Raw genomic sequence first — 21,621 nt, 5'->3', positions numbered from 1 at the left:
TTAAGGATTTTTTTTTTTTTTTTTACTTTTTTGTCTTTTTTTCGTGACCGGCAACGGATCGCAACCCTCAGTGTCATGCCCGTACCGGACCAGGACCAGCAACGGGATCACAACCCTTGGTGTCGCGCCCGCATCTCGCTCAGCCAGTGAGCGGCCGGTCTGTATGTGGGATCCGAACCCTCGGCGGGAGCGCCACCGCACTCCCAAGCGGCGCACTGTAGCAGTGCGCCACCGGGCCGGCCCTGAACTTAAGGATTTTTAATATGTGTGTGCTTCAGTCCATTGTGGATCTTATTCTTTTTGGTCCTCAGACTGTCCTGTCTTTGGCCAGCAGGAAGCCTCTCGAAATTGGCTCATGTGTCCTTTCAACATGACTTTGCTGGTCTTTGACACTTCCTCGCTTGCTGAGAGGACAGATAGCTCAGGCTCACTCTGTACATTCCAGCCCAGATGGGGGACCGGCTGCTTCTCCAGGAACTTGGATCTCCTGTTGGTGGGCCACCATCATCTTTGAAGCAGGCAGGTTACTGTCATTAGAAGGACAATGTGTGGTAGATGATACACTGGTAATATTAGGTATCAATAAAATCATTGACAGTAGATTTTTAGAAAAAGAAGCTCCAGGGTAAAAGTGTAGAATTATTAGTCAAAATGAATAACTTATCTCTATAGATGTCTCAGAGGGTTCAAAAATCATCCCTTATACATAAAAGTTGCTTGATGAGTCTTCTGTCCCTAGCCAAAGACTTTCTAACAGGGAAAGCACTAAACAAGAATAGTGACATTGAATGTCATGAGACCCTATTACAGCCATTTTACATGGTTTGTCTCATTTCTCATGACCACCCTTTGGGACAGATGCTATTAGTGTTCCCATTTTATAGGTCTGGGGACCAAGACACAGAGAGGCTAAGTGACCTACTCAAGATCATGCGGTTGGTGCACAGCAAAGGCAGTCTTGACCTCAGGATTTGAATGCCACAGACACCCAGCATTTACTTAAATGTTACCTGGGTGTGTGAAGTGCAGCGTTCAGGGAATCTGCTTGACTGTCCAGGGGACTGGCTTGGAGGCAATGAGTAGTAGGACGTACTGAGACCAGAGCCTGTGGCCTGGGGTAGCTATCCCAATAACATTGAGCCTGGTGTGGGGCTGGCTGAGGTGGCGAGGGGTCTGCCACATTGGCCTGATAAGGGATCACGTCCATGTTGGTGAAGAAGCATGAACTTAGAGATAAAGTGTGCTCAGCGGTGAAAGAAGTCTGTCAGGAGATTGTCTGCAGGAACCAGGCAGGAGACAAGGACGCACCACCATCCATAGAGATGGCCTGGGAAGGGCCACAGGAGGGCTGTCTGTGTGGGAGCCCAGGAGCACTGACCTGCCCATCTGCTCTTTTCTAAGCAAGAAGGTTGAAGGCTGAAGAGGTGAAGGCTGGGGCCTGGGCTGCATCTGGGTGGCTGGAGTTGGGGGCAGGCATGGCAGCTAGGGTCCAGGGCCAGGGGCGTGTTGGAGTGGACAGGTTTTCAGGAGTGGACCCACCTGGGAAGATACGACCAAGAGACAGGAATGGGCCCAACAGACATGAGTGTTATACTTCAAAAGCAGAGCAGTAGCCTGGGGGGTGGGGAGAAGGGTGCATTTTTATAATAATGCTCATTTTGGAAAGCTTTAAAAATGCAGAAACTCAGAAGAAAATTTACTGTATATCCACCAGGTGGAAAAGATGTTGGTAAATTCTAAATTGAGACTGACTGAGCACAGGCAGGAATGAATTGATAGAGAGGAAGGAGGGTTCATTTGTAGGAGGAGAAGAAAGAAGGCAGGAAGGAACCACGATGACTCAATCATGGGCTGCCTTGAGTGCCTTGGTGAGGCACTGGGCTTTGTCTCCTGGGCCATGGGGAGTCACAGAAGGTTGTTGAGGGCAATGTGGTTACAGTGGTGTGAGAAGAGGCTGAGAGAGGCCATGGCTGTGGCCTCCATCCAGATGTGGGACATGCAGGATGAGTGGGTTAGAAGGAAATTGGAGAGACAGACGGGGAGTATTAAGGGAGAGTGACTGAGCCCCTGGCTGCTGACTGCCTCTTACCCATGGCGCACATGCCGCACACATGCACACACTACACTATGCCCATATACGCACCATACACATATCACACGCACATATATGCACACACTGTCTTAGTCTGTTTGGGCTGCCATAACAAAGTTGCTTAGATTGGGTAGCTTGTAAACTACAGACATTTAATTCTCACAGTTCTGGAGGCTGGAAGAATCTGCACTGGCAGATTCTGTATCTGGTGAAGGCCAGCTTCCTGGTCCATAGGCGGCACCTTCTCACTGTGTCCTCACATGGTGGAAGGGGCAAGGGGGCTCTACAGGGTCTGTTTTATAAGGCAGTAATCATATTCACAAGGGCTCCACCCTGACGACCTAATCACCTCCCAAAGGTCATACCTCCTAATACCATCACTTTGGGGTTAGGATTCAACATATGAATCTTGGGGAGACACAGACATTTAGACCACAGCACATGCATGCACACTGAATACACATGTTGTAGCGTCCTCCCACCAGCCCCCCGAGGGTATAGAGGGCAGTCAAGTCAACCAGTGGTGGTGAGGTGTGAGCGTTCGCACCTGGGGTGACCGAGGGAGATGAGGGTGACAGGGCATTATTTGTACTAGGTCGTTAAAGGCAAGTTAAAGGCAAGTGTGAGAGTTTAAAGGGTAGACAGGATTGATGGCAAGAGACAGGAAAGAACATTGTATCTGGGGCGAGGAGGGGTGGTGGCGAGCTGGGCCTCAGGCTTAGAGCTACAGGGGGACCCTCTGGTGCAAACACCTCCACTTTGCAGTCACTGGCTGTGACTTGGGGGAGCCAGTCTGTTCCCTTCAGTCAGGGAGTGAACGCCTGTTATATGCATTCTCTCTCTGGAAAAGAGCTTGAGGGCAGGACTGTCGCCCCATTGAGTTATAAATCTGTTTTCAGTTTGGGGCTCTAGCTTCCTGGGCAAAAATCTTTAGGTTAGGGCTTTGCCTTCCTTTTACTCACTGTTTTTCATACTCTCCACTAGCTGTTCTAAATCTGATTCTTTGGTTTTTAAAAACAAATAAAAGGAGAGTTTCTAGTAGCACTAGGGACTTTTGTTACTTGTGGCAGTGCTTGGATGGGCAGACTGGATGGGTCAGGTTCCTGACCAGGTGTGTCTCTGATGATGGTGCTGCCAGCTCGCACTTGTGCAGGTGACTCTGGTACCTGGCTTCCCTGCTTACCAGTGCTGAGACAGAGACAGCCTGTCCCCGAGGACAGAGCACCCAGAGGACACAGCATCCAGCAGGCAGCAGAGCTGGTTCCATGTTTTTCCTTTAGCACATTTAGAACCTTGTTATCCCATCCATCAGGAGTGGGAGCCACAGCAAGACCTTCTCATAATCTGCGCCTGGCTGCTGACTCACTTTGCTGCTCCCACTCTTGGTACAGAAGCATCAACGCACACTCCCCCGCCTCCCTGCCACCCAGGCCACAGCTGCAGTGGTGACCGAAGGACGGTACAGTGAGGCACAGAGCCACCTGCACTTGACAGGGTGCTTATTTTTACATACTGTCAGCTAGAAATAATCAATTTTATTTAAAGTGCACGTGGACTCTGAGTGTTAAGAGAACAAAAAAAGCACCCATCAACTTGCTAGGACTGTCTTAGGAGTGATTCTGCTGCCTCCTTTGGAAGGAGGCTTTCGGGGCCATGCCAGGGGAGCTAGGACTGTGGGGATGCAGTGGCAGGATGGTGTGAGGCGCCCTCCATGGCACGCAGCTTTGGAGGCAGGTGTTCCCTTCCCTATCTCCCCCATCCCCAGCTGAGACTGGCAGCCCTCCACTTGGAGGAGGCAGGGCCCCTCTGAGTGGCAGTGTGGGCGGGGTGACTGCTGTGCTTTTGGAGGTGGGTGGCCCCAAGTACTCTCCTGCCCCCTCTCTTGAGAGAAGATCTGAAGAGTGTTCATGTTTATTCCCTGATGTCTGTCAAGTGCTAGGGCCGTGTTGGTCTTTATTTTGTGTGTGGGGGGTATTTTATTTATGTTTTCATGATTTTCATTATTTTCAAGTGGTAATCTACCCACAAGGCTGTCCACTGAGAAGGAAGTCTCTTTCCTCCCAGTTACTAGCATAGAGGTAGCTGCTGCATCCTGTTGTTTTTTTTGGAGTTATCCTCCGCACGTTCAAGTGTGTCCACGTCAGATGTGAGCTTTCACATGGGAAGGGGTTGTGGAAACTTGGGGTGGGGGTGGGAGCAGGTCCCTTCCACTGTGCCTGGCTCCTCCACACCCCTTCCAGGGAGGACACATCACTGTCTCCTGTTGATGACACTTTTTAAAAGAGAACCGTTTTTGTCTTGGTTATAAAAAAGCCAACGTATTGTAGGGAATTTGGATAATACCTAAACGTACAAAGAAGAAAGTCAGATTCCTTGTTATCTTACCACCAGAGGTAACCACAAAGGTTTAATATGCTTCCTTTCAGTCTTCAGTCTTTTTTATACATGTGTGTGTGTATATATATTTTTTCTTCTTAGAAACTGAAGCTGTACCATACATAAAAGTTGTATATCCTTTTTTCAGTTTTATAGTATGTTGAAAGCTTTCTCCACATCACTAAATAGTCTTTGAAAATACCTTTGCTAGTTGCATCTACACTAATCTTTTTTGATTTTCAAGGTATTGACATTGTTTACTTTCCATCCCCATACCCTCTTTTCTTGTGCCATTGAGCACGTGCCTTCTGCGGCTCTTGGTTCTCCCATGTCATCTCTGTGTTCCACAGTGACCCGCCTGTGTGCGCAGTTCAGGCTGGCATCCATTCTGATTGGTCGGTGCCTGATCCTGCCAATATTCAATGCTGAATTTTGAATAGCACCTGTGATTGAAATTAATTTCCTTAGCCACTGTGTTTGCTCACCATAACAAAGTACCACAGAATGGGTGGCTTAAACAACAGACATCGATTCTCTTATACTTCTGAAGAGGGAAGTCTGAGATGAAGGTATGGGCAGGGCCGTGCTCCTTCTGAAGGCGCTGGGGGAGGATCCTTCCTCACTTCTTTCAGCTCCAAGTGGTGGCCGACAAGCCTTGGCTTCCCTTGGCATGCAGCCGCATTACTCTAATTTCTGCCTCTATCTTCACATCGTTTTCCCTGTGTGCATCTGTCTCTGTGTCCAAAGTCCTTCTTTTAAGAATGCTAGTCATACTGGATTAGGCCCACCTTAGTGACCTCATTGTAACTGGATCACCCTTGTAAAGACCCTTTTTTCCAAGTAAAGTCACATTCTGAGGTCTTGGGGGTTAAGACTACAACATATCATTTTGGGGGGCACAATTCAGCCCTTAAAAGCCACCAGTCACCCAACCTAGAGAGCTTGGATTGTTGTGGAGGTCCAGCCTCACATAAGAGGCAAGGCATACAAATCATAGGTGAAAACAAGAATACTTCAAAAAGTTCATTGAAAGATTTGTATTATCTTTCAATTCCACTTTTCCACAAACTTTTTGAAGTATCCTTGTATATTCTTGTCTTAAAATTTCAGCCAGAAAAAGTGAGCCCTCTTTAGCCATCCTTCCCGACTTTGTCTAGTACCTGCATCTACACAGATGGAGGTGTACACAGTTTCATGTCTTCCTGCGTGGGTACAATCATAGTACACTCGTTGTGTGCGGGTCCATGGGGCTTTTTCCCTGCCAAGTTTCGTCTGCTCGTCTGTGAGCAGGCCCTGGAGAAGGTGACTGAGCTGCACTTGCTGTGGGAATGCTCCCTTTTCATAACTGCTGCCTTGTCTTGACTAGGCTTTTGTTTGTAATTTAGATCTGTAACTCACTATAATTGACTTGTGAGTCTAAACTTATTTTTATATAGTGTTTATATTATTAACATTGTTAAGTTTTATCACAAATACTGTATTTTTAACATCAGCTTCTTGGCTAGTCCTTTTTGCATCTGTGCTGTGTTTGTAACAGGCATATACAATAGGGCTTGGTTGATTAGGTTTTTAGGCTGTCTCATTAAACATATCACTTACATCTTAATAATGATGCACAAGATTTTAATGCCGTCCCTTTGGCTTTAATTTATTTACTAGGAGAAAATAAAACCTAAGGGTTGGATTAGGATTGATGTTTAGCAGCTTCAGGACAAAGTTGGTTTGCTTTTTTTTTTTTTCCTTGTTGCCTTTTTTCGTGACCGGTAACGGGATCGCAACCCTCAGTGTCGCGCCCGTACTGCTACCGGCAACGGGATCGCAACCCTCGGTGTGGTGCCCGCACCGCTCTCAACCAGTGAGCAGACCGGTCTCTATATGGGATCCGAACCCTCGGCGGGAGCGCCGCCGCACTCCCAAGCGTCACACTCTACCGAGTGTGCCACCGGGCCGGCCCTGCTTTTTTTTTTTTTTGAAGATAGTCTGTGCCAACCAGTTTATAAGAAACGAAACACCCATGAGCCCAAGGATGTTATTAATAATGGCACTCTTAATTAACAGGCCTGGTTCTGAGCATTGTGAAGGCTGGCAGGACCAGGCTGTGCTTTGACTGTGGCACAGATACTTTTCCTAAACTCAAGGATTCTGCACCTGGGTTTCTTCTCTGTAGCTTTCTCCTTGTCCTATGACTTCCTGGGAGGCCATGTAGGAGGATCAGAAAGGAATTCGCCTCAAAAGATGGGGAGGTTACAGATGCAAAAGCAAGTGAGCTTGAGATGAAACTCGGTTTGGTCCCTCCTTGAGGACGTAGGAGTGGTGTGTGCTGGGCTTACTGTGGGGTCCTCCACTCATGTCTGCTGGTTGGCATCTCACCTTTCTTGTTCTTTCTCAGGATTCAGGAGCAGTTCCAGAAAAACCCTGACAGTTACAATGGTGCTGTCCGAGAGAACTACACCTGGTCACAGGACTACACTGACCTGGAGGTCAGGGTGCCAGTGCCCAAGCACGTGGTGAAGGGCAAGCAGGTAATGGCCTTAGGTGGGTGCTTACCCAAGTCAGTCTGAGCCATCTTGGGAGGGTTGGGATGGGCTCAGGATGGGAGGTGTGTTCCTTCTTCTGCCCCAGGAGTGGGCTGCATGCACCATCCTTCCCACTTTCTGCTCATGAGTTTTGCAGACCCCAGGGGTCTGTGAGCATCTCCTCACTGTGTGCAGTAGCACTCAATGTTCTCATTCTGAGCGGCACCCGATGACCAGACGTGTGTGTGTGGCTTGTGGCTTCCCGAGAGAGAAGCCCATGCATCCGAAGTCCTCACCTCTTTTGCTAAACAAAGTCACAGACACTCTCAGCCTCTATTTGAGATGGCCAGCTTCATGGTTTTCAAGAGAATACTCAAATGTTACCTTGGTGGATTGTCCATTTTCTTTAAATGTTAAATCTGCCTTCAGCCTCCTAAGTCTAGCCAACTAAACTCACATTGATCACTAAGGTGTGTTCACACTCACTGGCTTTGCCAGCACAGGACCCAGTAAACTCACACTAGACAAAGTGACACTGTGGTAGCACCTCGCATGTGTGATGATGAGCTGAGTGTCACAGAGATGAGAGACTTATGATCTAATTCTTTAGGACCTTTAATCACCATAGAGAGCTCTCTCAGTGCTGCAATCTTCCCAGGGCAGCAAGATGGCCTTGAGGGAGACAGGGAGGGAGGGGCAGGCCCAGCCTGCCCCACGGGCCCCTCCTGCTCTCCTTGCTATCTGCTCACTTCCTCCTATTCACACAGGAGACATGGTACCAAGGGTAAGCTTCCCCGTCCCTGCACCTTTCTTTCTAAGGTTCACTCAGGGTGTCCCATCCCTGCCTGGGCCAGTTCCCTACTGTTGCTTCCTGTGCTTTTGTCACAGATCAGGGGTGTGATGGCCAGGCCTGTCATACCCATCGCTCGCTGAGGCCAGCCATGTGGCTTCTCATAGGGTCATGTGGAGAGCTCATTCATGTCCTTGGGTTTTTTTCTCCCCTCAGTGACAAACACAGCTCCGGCCAGTCCTGAGAGGCAAAGCAAAGAATCCCAGTTCACAGTGACACAGAGGGCTTATGCTCTGTAGGGCTTTTCTTTGGAGCAGGGAACCGCGTTAGGGTGTGGCTGTAGCAGTTCCAACTTGAGTTAGTTTCTGAAACCGGCCATCTAATAAGCTTGAATGAGTAGAAGTTTAATCTTATAATGGGAGAGAGATGTTTACTCAGGGAAGCTTGATGAGAATAACATCATAGCTTGTTGTGAACTGGTAGGCTTCACTTTTAAAAAAACCTCATGTAACTAACAATGCAAAATGGGATGTCACATAATAAAAAATTTGATATATGCCAGAAGCTGTATTCTTGTTTCAATTTCATGAAAACTTGCAGCCTGCAAAGTTAGTAATATTCCGTTTTATAGATGAGAAATTGAGGCCGAGAGAAGTTACTAAATTACTGACCAGTATCATCTTCTGTGCCTGGAACAGTGAGCACTCTGAATAAGTTTTTGAATGATTGAATGGCTGAATGAATGAAGTGGCAAAGCTGTGGCTCTGGGCTCCACTCGAAACAGGCAGACATGCCCTGGACGTGTTCTTTGTGTAAGAGTCTGGGTGGGGACTGTGGCAGCCCTAAGAAGACTGGGACTTCCAGTAAGGAGGGATAGCCAGTCTCGGATGAATGCAGCTCATTCTGTGGCACTGAAGACAGCGTGCTCACTTGCTGTGAAAGGAGCAGAGACAGAGCCCCAAGACTTTATGGTACCATTGACGTGGGTCAGTGAGTGGCAGGTGGCCTAGCTGCATCAGGAAGCAGCTGGCTGCTTAATCCTTCCTTCCTCCCACCCCCATCCCAACAGATCTCTCACCAGTGCTTGGTGATGTCTAGAATCATAAAGTTCATGTCAGACCAGATCTCTAGGGATCATATACCCATAATTCCAGCTTTGAATGACTACTTCTTTTCTGTTTTTAATAGATCAGGAGCAGGTGCTAGCTACCCTTCCCAAGTAGTTTACCCAGCATCTTCTTGAGGTTTTAGTGGGTCAGGTATTGATTTCCAATTTATTTTTTGTAGGATTGTCATGTATGTAGCTGAATAAACTATGGGAAGTATTGATTTCTGTGCTTCATTCACTTGGCTAAAAATATTAGTTTCCTGGTCCTTTATCTGTCTTCTAAAGTATTCCATGAACTTCTGGGGCTTTCTCTGAAAGGACTTGTAATAGGCCCAGCCTAAAACTAGTTATTTCCCAGCTTACCTAACAGCTCTCACTGTACTTTCCACAGCTGCCTGGGACACCTCCCCATTGGAAATGGGGTCTCAGATATGCTCACCAACATGTGGAGGGTTGGTGCCATGAGTCTGTTCTATGGTGGGCGCCATGTTGGGAAGGTCCTGCCCTGTTTCCTGCCTCAAGTTCAGATTTATGCCTCTCTCAAATGCACTTGTCATGAACTCTAGGTAATATGACCCTACTCTCACGAAGGATGACCCTGGATTTGGCTCATTCTGCATTAGACATTTTCTGAGCATGTGGCCTTGCTCTCTTCCAGGAGCTGCGGGTATGTGGTGGTCACCAAGACAGATATGTCTACAGATCCAGAGCATATATCCTGGTGGGGTGCAGGCAGTAAAAAGTCAGCCAATCAGTGAACAGGGCAACTCCAGGTAACAGCAAGTGCGATACAGAACATGACACGGCATGGTCTGTGTGTTTAACCGGTGTTGATATAATGCTTGTCCCCTCCAGTCCTCCTGACTGTCGTGCAGTCAGTCACATGCACACCCGCAGCTGGTAAGGGCTGTGTGTGCAGTGTCTCTCAGCCAGCAAGGCCAGCCCAGTATCCAAGACTTGCTCTGGAGCCAGCACTCCCTCCCACCTCAGGGGAGGCTCAGAGGTGACGTCTGGTTATGACACCAGGATGGAAGGGTAATTCACCTCAGCTGCTGATTCATTTAGTATTGGCATTTTGGGACACTCACCAGCTTAATTTGCACTGGTAATCTGCCTGTGAAAAAACCTTGGTGTTGTGCTGCATTTCCTACATGGTTGGAAATTTTCTGTTTCTCCTTCTATGGTATGTTTTTCCCGTGTCATCTTTATAATACTGCAAGCTTCTTTTTAAAAATTCTTGGTCTCTCAGTTTCTTAGTGATGTAAGAATTTTAGTCATGCATCACTTAAAACTTTAGAATAAGTTTGTTTTGTATCTCTTGGATTTTGCTGGTCTAAGGGTTTTTTCCTCAGACTTGCACTTTCTGGACTGGTTCCTTTCCCATCATTCTCTAAAAGTACCTGTCACAGCTGCCTGTCAGCAGTGTTTATTTTTGTCTTTTATCTCTGGCACCTCTCAGACATAATCAGGATGGTAGCCACAACTGCAACAGCTCAGCTGATAAAATCAGAACTTTTCTGGTTGGGAACTCAGGGGCTTGTGTCTGTCTTGGGGCTGAAGGGTGGAACATCACAGGAGAGTCTGGCTCCTCTGTTCTCCAGCTGGAGATTGATGCTGGCCTCTCCTGGACTCTTTCTCGTTGACCCCTTTTCTGTAGAAATAGATATGATGAGGTCACACTTGCTGCTCAAGAGTAGTGGGGGACAAATGAGTATGTTTATAATGCTTTATGTTCTTTAGAAGGAAAATAGGAAGTGTTCTTATTTTACATGCAGCACTTTTTAAAAAAAAATCATTTTGCTGGTGAATCTAAAGAAAATCTCAAAATGAAGCTTTTGATCTCATGCATTAGTAACATGTGGTTAGGCCTTCACCACGGTCTTTGCTCTATCTCCTGCTCTGCATGGGAAAGCAGCCGTGTTCCCCTTTGTTTCCTCAGTGTAATAGGGATGAAGAACTTTGAGTTCATGACACAGAGGTTTATGTGATTGCTCACATCACACCGGGGTGGATATAGACCTAGCATTTCACTGAGTCGTAGAATTTTAATGCTTTTGAAAATTGAACTCCAGAGATTTTTAGTTTAACCTCTCATTTTGCAGATGAGGAAACTCTCCTGGTGAGATGGTGTCAGAGCAGAAACCAGAATCTAGGCCCCTATCCAGCCCTGTTTCATTGACCGTCTTGGAGTGGAAAATGCCATTGTATTGTTGCAAATTAAGTCGTGACTGGATGTCATTGACAAGTGATTCTGTTTCCTCCTGACTCTCTTTCCTCTTAGAGGTTGTGGGTGGACCTGCAGGCTGGTGCTGCATCTGCGTGCCCTCTCTGTCCCACCCTGGGAAGGAACTGCACCTTGGCTCCTGGGCGTGTTTTGTGGAGGCTCTTACTGATCCCCAGGCTTAGATTTGTGGCGACGCTTTGCCTCTGAGCTTGATGTAGGTGCTGGAATTTGTGCTAAAAGCTCCATAACATATGGCATTCCCTTCTTAGAATTCGTTTAGAAAAAATATAGGAAACTTCCATAACAGTAAATGCTAATAGGCTGTATTTCTCGACTTTATTTTTTTAATTTGCCCAATTTTTGAATGTATAGCACATTTATATGTTTAAAAGTATAAATACATGCAATGAGAAAATCCTGCTTTTGTGCTTCTTCTGTACTGACTCCCAGTCCTGACCTAAGTCATCACTTAACTGGTTTGGGGGATATTTTAGCGGATATTTTTTATGCATATATAATCAAATGTGAATATATATTTCCCCATCCCAGCTTTTAGCACCTAGTGGTGTATTCCACTCTCTGAGGTGGCCTCACTGCCTCCACCAGGTGTTAGCCTGGCCCCACCAGGGCGGCTCTGGTTTCTTCTGTTTACCTTCATGTCCCCAAGTGCCTGAGGGGTGCCCAGTAAATTCTCTTTTTTTTTGGTTTTCTAACTTTATTTGACAATCAGTAGTTAGTTCTCATCCACATTGACTGTCTGCAGATTTTTGAAGGTGGTAACAGGTACATAAGTAACCAAAATATAGGGCTTGTTTGGTGAATCTTCATCCTCGTTATGTTTTCTGGACAACCGCACACGGATACGGTATGGGACAGTCCTTATTCCTTTAGCCCAGACAGCTTTGTTGAGCCTGGTATCAATGCGCACATCTGGAGTCCCCATCTCCTTCATGGCAAATTTCCGGATCTCTTTGAGTGCCCGAGGAGCACGCTTCTTGAAACCCACTCCATGGATATGCTTGTGAATGTTGATGGTGTATTCTCGGGTCACCACCTCGTTGATGGCAGAACGGCCCTTCTTCTCGCCGCCCTTCTTCGCAGGAGCCATCCTGTCGGGCCCAAGTTAGAAAGGCTAAATTCTTAGTATCATCTGGCTCAAACGCTCTGAGTCCACCACCCCACACCTGGGGCTCCTGTCCTCTACTTTTGCCCCTTTCAAGCAACAGGCTGATTATGAAACTGTCCCTGTTAATGGACATTTAGGTAATTTACAGTCTTTTGCTGTTATAAACAATAAAGCAATGAGTGCCTTGTAATAAATTTCATTTTGCATATATGCATTTCCATATAGAATAAATTCCATGAAGCCCAGTTGCTGGATTGAAAGGTATATGTATTTTTAATTTCCATAGGTGTTGCTAAATTGCCTTCAGTAGGGGCGTTACACTAACAACATGCCCATCATCAGTGTCCTTGGTTTTTCACAAATTTGCTGACTATGGTATGTTATCAAACCTCTGGGTTTTGTGAAAAATAGTATCTAGGTAGAGTATGAATTTGTATTTCTCTTATGAGTGAGGTGACACGTGCCTTTCCTTTGAACTGGTTATATATCTTTGGCCATTTTCTATTAGGTTGTTGTTCTTTTTCTTAATGATTTCTAGGCATTCCTTTGCGATATATATTGCAGATCTGTTGTCCTATTTTGTTATTTATCTTTTGAGTTGGTTTATGTTCTTTCCTTGCAGAACCTACTAAATTTTCTGTAGTCAAATTAATCAGTCTTTTTTTTTTTTCTTTTATGGCTTCTGGAATTTGAATCAGGGTTAGAAAGGAGTAAGTTGCATTTTGGTAGAGTTTCTTTGATGGTCAGTTTATTTGAACTTTTGGTGCCTTATAATCCACTTTGATCTTCTTACCCCATTAAAGCAGTTGTGTCTAAATTCTGCTAGTGGTTTTCAACTTAACTGTTTTGGAAATGAAATGATTTCCTCATAGGAGGCCCTTCTCTGTGGCAATTTTTTTTTTTTTAAAGATGACCAGTAAGTGGATCTCAACCCTTGGCTTGGTGTTGTCAGCACCACGCTCAGCCAGTGAGCAAACCGGCCATCCCTATATAGGATCCGAACCCGTGGCCTTGGTGTTATCAGCACCGCACTCTACCGAGTGAGCCACAGGCCGGCCTGGCAGTTTGGATCCCATCTCATTTGTTAATAACCAGTAGCCTAACACTGTGAACTTTATCATTTGCAATTGACCTTCCTGTTGTATTTGATTACACTTCAAAATGCAGCTGTTAAAAAAATACAGGTAAAACTTGAAATTGAACATAATTAGAAAGATATAATTAAAGGTGAAACTGGACACTAGTGTTGATTTTTAAAAATTGTAGTTTTTAAAAATGTCTAGATTATACACACCATCTCTTACAAACTGTTGTATGAGGGCTATGTGGGGTGTTGGGCTTTAAACTGGTTCTTGTATTGAGTATAACTTTAATGATGTTCAGTAAACGTGAATGTGTTCTTTGGATCTGTCCACACACAGTGCACTTGCATCTGTATCTCTGTCTTATTGTTTGGTAAGGGACCCATTGCTCAGGTTGCTGGGTGTTGTTCCTAGTTTTAGTAGGGCCTCCATGGTAGTGTTCTTATTAGCACCTCAGGCCCTGTGACAGAGCATCTCCTCAAACATGAGTGTGTCGCAAGATTGTTTCTAAGGTGGTCTCAACCTCTGTTTCTCCTTCAGACTACCTCACTTGTGAGATGAGGCTGGAGAGAAGGAGGCATCTCTGTGTTCCCCTCTGTGCACCCCCTGCACCCCAGGCTTTCCTTCCATCACCCATATGTGGATGTATGTTTTCAGTTCTCATGGCTGTATACCTTGAGGTAGAATTGCTGGGTCATGTGATATCTCTATAATTAACTTTCTAAGGAACTGCCAAACTGTTTTCCAAAGTAGTTGCACCATTTTACATTTTATATTTCCACCAGAAATGTATGAGGGTTCAAATTTCTTCATATTCTCATTAACACTTTTATTGTTTATTTTGTTTTTGTTTTTTTTTAATTGTAGCTGTCCTACTGTGTATAAAGTAGTATTTCATTGTGGTTTTGACTTACTTGCATTTCCCTGATGACTAATAATGTTGAGCATCTTTTCATGTGCTTATTGTTCACTTGTGTATCTTCTTTGGAAAAATGTCTCTTTAAGTCCTTTGTCCCTGTTTTAATTAGGTTGTTTGTCTTTTTATTGTTGAGTTGTAAGTGTTCTTTACATATTCTAGGTACTGTACTCTTGTCAGATGCATGATTGGCAAATATTTTGTCCCATTTTGTGGGTTGTCATTTTACTTTCTTGATAGTGTTCTTTGATGTACAAAAAAAGTCTAATTTATCTATTTTCTCTTTGTTTGCTTGTGCTTTTTGTGTTGTGTCTAAGAAACCATTGCCTAACCAAAGATCACAAAGATTTATTCATATATTTTCTTCTAAGGGTTTTATAATTTTTGGTCTTGCGTATAGGTCTTTGATACATTTTGAGTTCAGAGTTTTTTTATATGGTTTGAGATAGTAGTCCAACTTTATTTTGAGGTAGTAGGCCAGTTTCATTCTTTCGCATGTGGATATCCAGTTGTTACAGGGTTGTTACAGTACAGTTGGTTAAAAGAACTGTTCTTCACCCATTGAGTTCTCTTGGTAACTTTGTCTAAAACCAATTGACCAAAAATGTACAGGTTTATTTCTGGACTCTCAATTCTATTTCATTGGTCTATATGTCTGTCCTTATGCCAGTACCACACTGTTTTGAGGGCTGTAGCCTTATAGAAAGTTTTGAAAATTTTGTTTCCCTTTTTTGTTCCTCTGTTCCTCCATCAGTGCTTTGTGTTAAACAGATATTTCCTAGAGTAGTATTTTAAATTCTTTGTTGATTTTTAACATTTTTGGAGTTATTTTCTTTGCCCTGGGGATTACAGTTAACATTGTGTTTTATAACAATCTACTTCATATTAATGCCAACTTAATTTTAATAGCATACAAAAATTTGCTCCTATATAGCTCCTGTCCCCCACTCCTTTGAACTATTATTTGTGCTTTATGGAGTTGTTTTTATTTATTTTATTTTTATTTTCAAATTATTATTTAAAAATTTTATTTTATTTTATTAATAATATTTTTTTTTTACATTCTATGATGTTGTTGCAGAGGAAGTGAGAGGGAGAGGGAAAAGGGGAAGGAAATGTGATGGAAGAAGGAGGAAGGAGGAAGGAGGAAGGACAGGGTTGAGGCCTGTGGCACCCCCCACATTCCCACAGGGAGAACAGGGGGCTTCCAGTGGTGGTTTGGTCATTGCCGGGCTGGGTGCAGATGTCAGGGTGTGTGTGGCAAAAGCCCTCGCCTCCCACCACCCCAGCCCAGGGACCTGGGCCCCTTCTTGCTGTGGCTTGGTGGTCGTTGCTGGGCTGACTGCTGGTGGTGGTGGGGGGGCATGGCTGAGGCCCTTAGTCTCCCACCACCCCAGCTCAGGAGAGCCTAGGGCACTTCCTGCGGTGGCTTGGTGGTCATCTCTGGGGTCGTTGTGTGTGTTGGGGGTGTGTGGCTGAGACCCCTGGCTCCCTTATTTTCTGACTTGGTAGCCCAGGGGACTTCTGGTCCTTCTAGGTGTTATAGTTGTTCTTTGGTGACATGAGACCTTTACTAGTTACTATCAAACTTTGTTTCTCGTTGTGGGTACTTTGTTTTTTCTTTCAGTTCTGTGTTAGATTATTTGCTGTTCCCACCACTTAAACTCTGCACTACAACTAATTTGTTGTCCTTTGCTTACTTCTAAAATGGGGGAACTTCCTGTGGGGACCACCAGTTGAGCTCTGTGGTTGAGCTAAATTGCTACTTTGCTGCTCATTCCCTGGGGAAGGCTTTTTGTGCAGCTCAGGTTTTAATGGTTGACTTCATAGGTATTTCCAGATCTGGTGAGATCTGGTGCACCTGGGTTTTGTATAGAAACTCTGGTCTGGGTCTGACTCTTTACATCAAACTGCACCCCATGCAGTTCTGCATTCCTGATCAGTCTACTCTGAATGGTCCTGTGCTGATTGGGGGGCAGATCAGCTGTCCTTCGTGTGCCCCAATGTTCCCCTGGCAGGCCCATCTTCCCCCACTGCCCATGCACCAAACACTTCCCATGGGACGGGCCATGCTCTGGTCCCTTGCAATGACTCACTGGCCTCTCAGTGACTCCTTTTTTTCAGTTGTTTTGGCTCCTCACTCCTATATGGGTCCACAGGAACTCTATTAGGGGTCTTGCTGGCCTGGGGCCACCAAGGCCCTCTTCTCCCCTGCCACCTCCAAGTAACTTTATCTGAAAGGCACAGTTGTGGGTTTTGCCAGCTCCTGCTCTGTGCACTCAGCAGCTTCAGCCTGAAAGCGGCCAGGATTCGAAACGGTCTGAGCAATTTTTCTTTCTCTCATCATGGCTTCTCCTGCCTTCATCCACTCCATATGTCTCTCTTCTTCTTGCGTTGAGCTCTAGTGGCCCCAGCTTGGCTATCATTGCTTTTTTATAGTTGTAAATCAGTTGATTTGTGGGCGAGAGTAATGCTGGGGACTGTCTATTCTGCCATCTTGACTGGACGTCTGGAAATTTTAAGTACTATTAAAATTGTTCCCATAAACATTATAGTTTTAAAAATTCATTTATAATTTCTTTAATTCCTGAAAGAATAGCTTCTTTCAAATATAGTAACATATGGGAGAACTTCCTGATATCATTCACCAACTTCTTCATGTAATCTGGATCAAAAATGGAGCTGGAACTTACAGACTTGAGCTCCATTTCAGAAGTTGTAACATCAGTAGATAGTTGGTTTGATGCCCAAACATGTTTTTTCTTTGTCTTTTTCTGTTTATGAGCAATCATCCTTTTATTTAACAGTCAGAAAAGCTGAAATCCCCAGCGCTCCATCTCGTGTCCCAGAGGCGGATGCCTGCCTGCCCAACACTTATGGCAGCCACAGTCATGGGCAGGAGTTTGCAGCCCCCATCCCCCACAGCGGACGCGAAAGGAGCCACCCCCACTCCCACAACTACCGCCACAATTACGCCCTATGGAGTTGTTTTTAAATCAGACAGAGAAAAAGAATTATCAATAGAAGATACACTTAATGTTGTCTTTTATATTTCTCTTTACCAGCACTCTTTCTTTATTCATGTTGATTGAAGCTACATCTAGTTCCCTTTTGTTCAGCCTGAAGAACTCCCTTTAGCAATAAATTCTCTCAGGTCTTGTTTATCTGGGAACATCTTAATCTCCTTCATTTTTGAAGGACAGAGTTGCTGGATATAGAATTCTGGGTTGATTTTTTTTTGTATGTGTTTCTTTCTGCCCTTTGAACACTTCATTCTGCTGCCTTTTCTGGCCTCCATGGTTTCTGAAGAGAAATCAGCTGTCCTTATTGTGGATCCCTCTCATGTGATGAGTTGCTTCTCTCTGCTTTTAAGATTCTTTCTTTGTCTTTGGCTTTTTTGACAGTTTATGAAGTGTCTAGGTCTTGATCTCTCTCTTTTTTTAAAAAGATGACCGGTAAGGGAATCTTTAACCCTTGACTTGGTGTTGTCAGCGCCATGCTCTCCCAAGTGAGCCATGGGCCGGCCGCTCTTGATTTCTTTTAGTTCATTTTACTTGGAATTTGTTGAGCTTCTTGGATGTGCAGATTAATTTTTTGTCAAATTTGGATATTCTGCCATTGTTTCAATATTCTTGTCCTTTCTTCTTCTGAGAATCTCATTATGCATATGTTGGTATATTTGATGGTGTCTGTCAAGTTTCTGAGGCTCTGTTCATTTTTCTTCATTCTTTTTTCTTTTTGTTTGTCAGACTGAGTAGTCTCAATTGGTCAGTCTTCAAGATTGCTAATTCTTTTTTTATAAATACTGAGATTTGCTTTTGAGCCCCTCTAGTGGATTTTTTTCCCCCCAGTTATTTTTGAATTCCTGAATTTGTATTTGCTTCCTTTTTAAAAATATAATTTCCATCTCTTTATTGATGTATTTATGAGACTTGTACTGAGTTCATGTCTGGGCTTCCTCAGGGACAGATTTTATTGGTTGCTTTTTCCCCCTGTATATGGGCCATACTTTCTTGTTTCTTTGCAAGTCTTGTAATTTTTTTGTTGAAAACTAGGTATTTTAAATAACACAATGTGGCAACTCTGGAAATCAGATTCTCCCTTTTCCCTGTGGTTGTGAGCGGCCAGTGAAGTCTGTACTTGGTCAATTTAGTAGTCAGCTAATAATTGGGCAGAGATTTCTTTAAACATCTGGGACAAGTACATATACTCAGTCTTTGCTGAGAGGCTTCATGTGCATGTTGGAGCACACCTTCAATACATCCTAGCAGCTGAAAACTGCCCTAACCTTTACTTCCTGCTCATGTAGAGTCAAGGTCAGCCAGGGATGAGAGCTTTTTAAAGGCCTTCTCTGGTTTGTCCTGAGCATGCACTGAGCCCTGCACATTCATGTGTCCTTCTGAATTCCCAGCAATATGTCAGAGCTTTTCAAAGTCCCTATGGACATTTTATTCCCCACCTTTTCCTTCTGTTTGCCTTAATTGTTATCTACCACCTCAGGCAGGCGCATCACTTGGGCATAACTGTTTTCAAGAAACACTCCCTGGGGAAAAGGCTTTTCTGAGTCTACTCAAAAACAGTCTTGCAAGTGGGGTCTTCCAGGGAATCTTCACACAGACCAAATAGTGACAATTCTTTGGGAATGAAGCTTTGAAGGAGCCCTGGCTCTATTTTGTATTGATCCCCCTGATGGCTGCTAGGCTGCACTGGGAATGCAGGCTGCCCAGGGGCTGGAGAATGGGGATGGGTCTAGGGCAAGTTAAGATGTCACAGAGTTCACTGTTCTTACTGAGATGCAGTCATGATTCTTAAATAAAGCCTCCCTAGGTTCCTGCAAACCTTTGGTTAGTTTCCAAAGTTCTTAAGTTGATATTGGCGATATTTGCCTTTTGGTGGTGGTGGTGGTTGTTGCTTTTATGGAGGAGAGCTTTTTTTGGAGGTCCTTATTCCTCCACCATTTTCATTGACATCCATTTGGATCAGGAATTCATTACATTTTTGTTTTCCTGGGGTTTCTTGCTGCCTTTCTTTTAATCTTGTCAAAATAGTACGCTTTCATCATAACCTCAGGATTACCAAGACTCTCAGTCATATTGTGTATTGTCTAGAAATCACTTTCTTCCTGAAGTCCTCTCACCTCCAACTCCAGTCTAAACTGGGTATTTCCAGCTCTGTTACCATCCTGGAGCTTCCTTCATGCACTTCTGCATTAAATGTACTGTTTTCTGGATCCCAGGGTGGATATTCCTTTTTAGTTTTGTCTTCATTTTTTTCTCAAAGTGGTATGTGGTAAATGCAGTTTTTGTATACCTTAAAATGTATTTATTGTAACTTTTCATTTATTACACAGTTTGGGTATGTATAGAATTCTGGCTTGAAAATAATTCTCTACTTAGAAGATGGATGGTGTTTCTCTCTTGTCTTGTTACGTCTAGTGTTACTGATTCTAGAAAACTCTTCCATTCAGGTACTTTGTGAGTAAACTTTTTCTTCTCCTCTTTGGAACTTGTAAGACCTTAACTCAGTGTTATGAAATTTCGTAAGTTTGTGTAAGTCATCTTTCCTTCATTCTGCTCAGCTCTCAGTGGGTCTTTTCAGCCTGAAGTCATATTTTTCTTAAGCTGTGGAAAATTATTTTATTTTAGTGTCATAATTTCTGGAATGTCAGATTGATTGTCTGAATTGATCTCTGTCTCTACCTTGATTTCTTTGACTTTATTTTCCACCCTTTCTATTGAAATTTTTATTTTAGCTACCATATTTTTAATTCATGTTTTCTTTCTTTTTGGTCTAATTGTTCTATTTTCATATTTTATTCTTGTTCTATAGGTACAGTATCTTCTCAGATCTCTGTGAAGATGTTAAAATGGAAAATATTTTAGAATATCTTTTTTCCTAATTAGCTCTGTAATCTTTGTTTTTGTTTTACCTAAGTCTTGTTGCTAGTTTTCTTCATAATATGCAATCCTTAGTTTCCTTATATTTTATCAGAAAATACTTTTGCCCATTCTCTTGTGTACAGGGTGGTGTTGATGATTTTATCCATTGTGTGTCTGGGTTCTGTTCCTCCCACCACTGCTGAGAGCTGAGTGGATCAATCTGTCAGCTTTGCTTTATAGGGTGTGGGGCCTTGGCCATCCCAAGGCTTGCTTGTGTAGGGTTTCACTTGGGTGGTAGGCATCTACACCAGGCTCCTCAGACTGCTGGTTAGTTTCTTTGGAGCAGTGCCCTCTCTTGCTCCATAGCAAATTGTAGGATTCATGTCCCTTCTGACAGGGCTTCCAGGGCACAGCTGTTCCCACTCCTGCGCTCCACACCTGCTGAGTCCCAGCCGGAGCCCATCGAGCTGTGGCTTCCTGGTGTCCCATGCCCTGTAGGATCTGTCCCCCTCTCCTCTCTCATCTTCTGCAGATTTGTTGGCATGTCATCTGTTCCTAGCCTCCCACCTCCCCCCTTCACTGTCTAGGGATTTTCTCTTTGTTGACATTTCTGCAGGTCACAGGAGGTTGGAGTGATGACTGCCTATTCCCAGGGTGACGTCTTCAACTGGCACTCTTGGAAGCATCTCTTGTCTGGTTTTCTCCCTCAGTGATTTGGTTCATTCCCCTGGGCAGGCAGTGTGAGAAGCTTGCCTACATTTGGAAGTTATCATGTTACATAGAGCTAGCTGGAAGAATTGTATTTATTAAAGCGAGCTTGCTCTTGGGAGACTAGGACCGAAGGAGCCTTGACCTGCAGTGTCAGGTTTTCATCATACACAGAAGTTCATGGTGAGGCATGACCTGGCCCAGCGTGTGTCTGGATCCATCCAGGAGTAAGTGGAGTGCGACCATGTTTGATTGAGTTTCTCATGCTGTGAGAAGGCAGAGAGCAGAGGTAGGCTGTGCACAGCACTCGACAGAACCAACCAGTCTCAGGGGAGGATGCCTCCTCGGGATCTGCATCTGAGCCTAGTGGGGCAGCCTATGGCCAGCAGAGGGTTCTGGACATGCCCACCCGGAGGGCAGCCCTTCTGCCACCTCCCCACTCCCTGCACAGCCCAGGAATCGTCTTTCACTTAGAAACTGCCCGACTGTGGCAACTCCCACACATCGTTTTTCCTCTTGCCTTTTAATTAATGGATATTTAAACTACAGGTAGGTTGCAGTATCAGATTTCACTGGTAAATACTAAACTCCAGTTTGAAAATTCTGTAACTTTGAGAGGTTTTTTGCAATTATTTTATAAGTATTTAAGGAGCACCTACCAAGTGACACGAGAGTAGCCTCCAAATTGTTTTGATTCCACACACCTGTTAGAAAAAACTGCTAAGAGGGGGCCGGCCCAGTGGCGCACTGCTACAGTGCACCGCTTGGGAGCGTGGTGGCGCTCCCGCCGAGGGTTCGGATCCC

General features: G+C 44.6%; 1 protein-coding gene and 1 pseudogene across 2 annotated transcripts in view; one reads left to right on the top strand and one right to left on the bottom strand.

Moving 5' to 3' along the window:
• Positions 1-6,769: 6,769 nt before the first annotated feature.
• The window catches only part of NUDCD3 (NudC domain containing 3), a gene marked incomplete at its 5' end in the record, with an annotated part of 34,160 nt that continues 19,308 nt past the window's right edge, over positions 6,770-21,621 (top strand). Inside the window, 1 exon segment of the mRNA XM_008575869.1 lies at positions 6,770-6,990. Coding sequence (XP_008574091.1) covers positions 6,770-6,990 — 221 coding nt within the window.
• LOC103592963 lies at positions 11,801-12,232 on the bottom strand (annotated as a pseudogene). Its single transcript, XR_550699.1, has one exon. The product of XR_550699.1 is annotated as a 60S ribosomal protein L31 pseudogene (transcript).

The sequence above is a fragment of the Galeopterus variegatus genome, unplaced genomic scaffold, assembly GCF_000696425.1.
Source record: "Galeopterus variegatus unplaced genomic scaffold, G_variegatus-3.0.2 Scaffold1247, whole genome shotgun sequence".
Lineage (NCBI taxonomy): Eukaryota > Metazoa > Chordata > Mammalia > Dermoptera > Cynocephalidae > Galeopterus > Galeopterus variegatus.
This window is presented reverse-complemented; position numbering and strand designations above follow the sequence as displayed.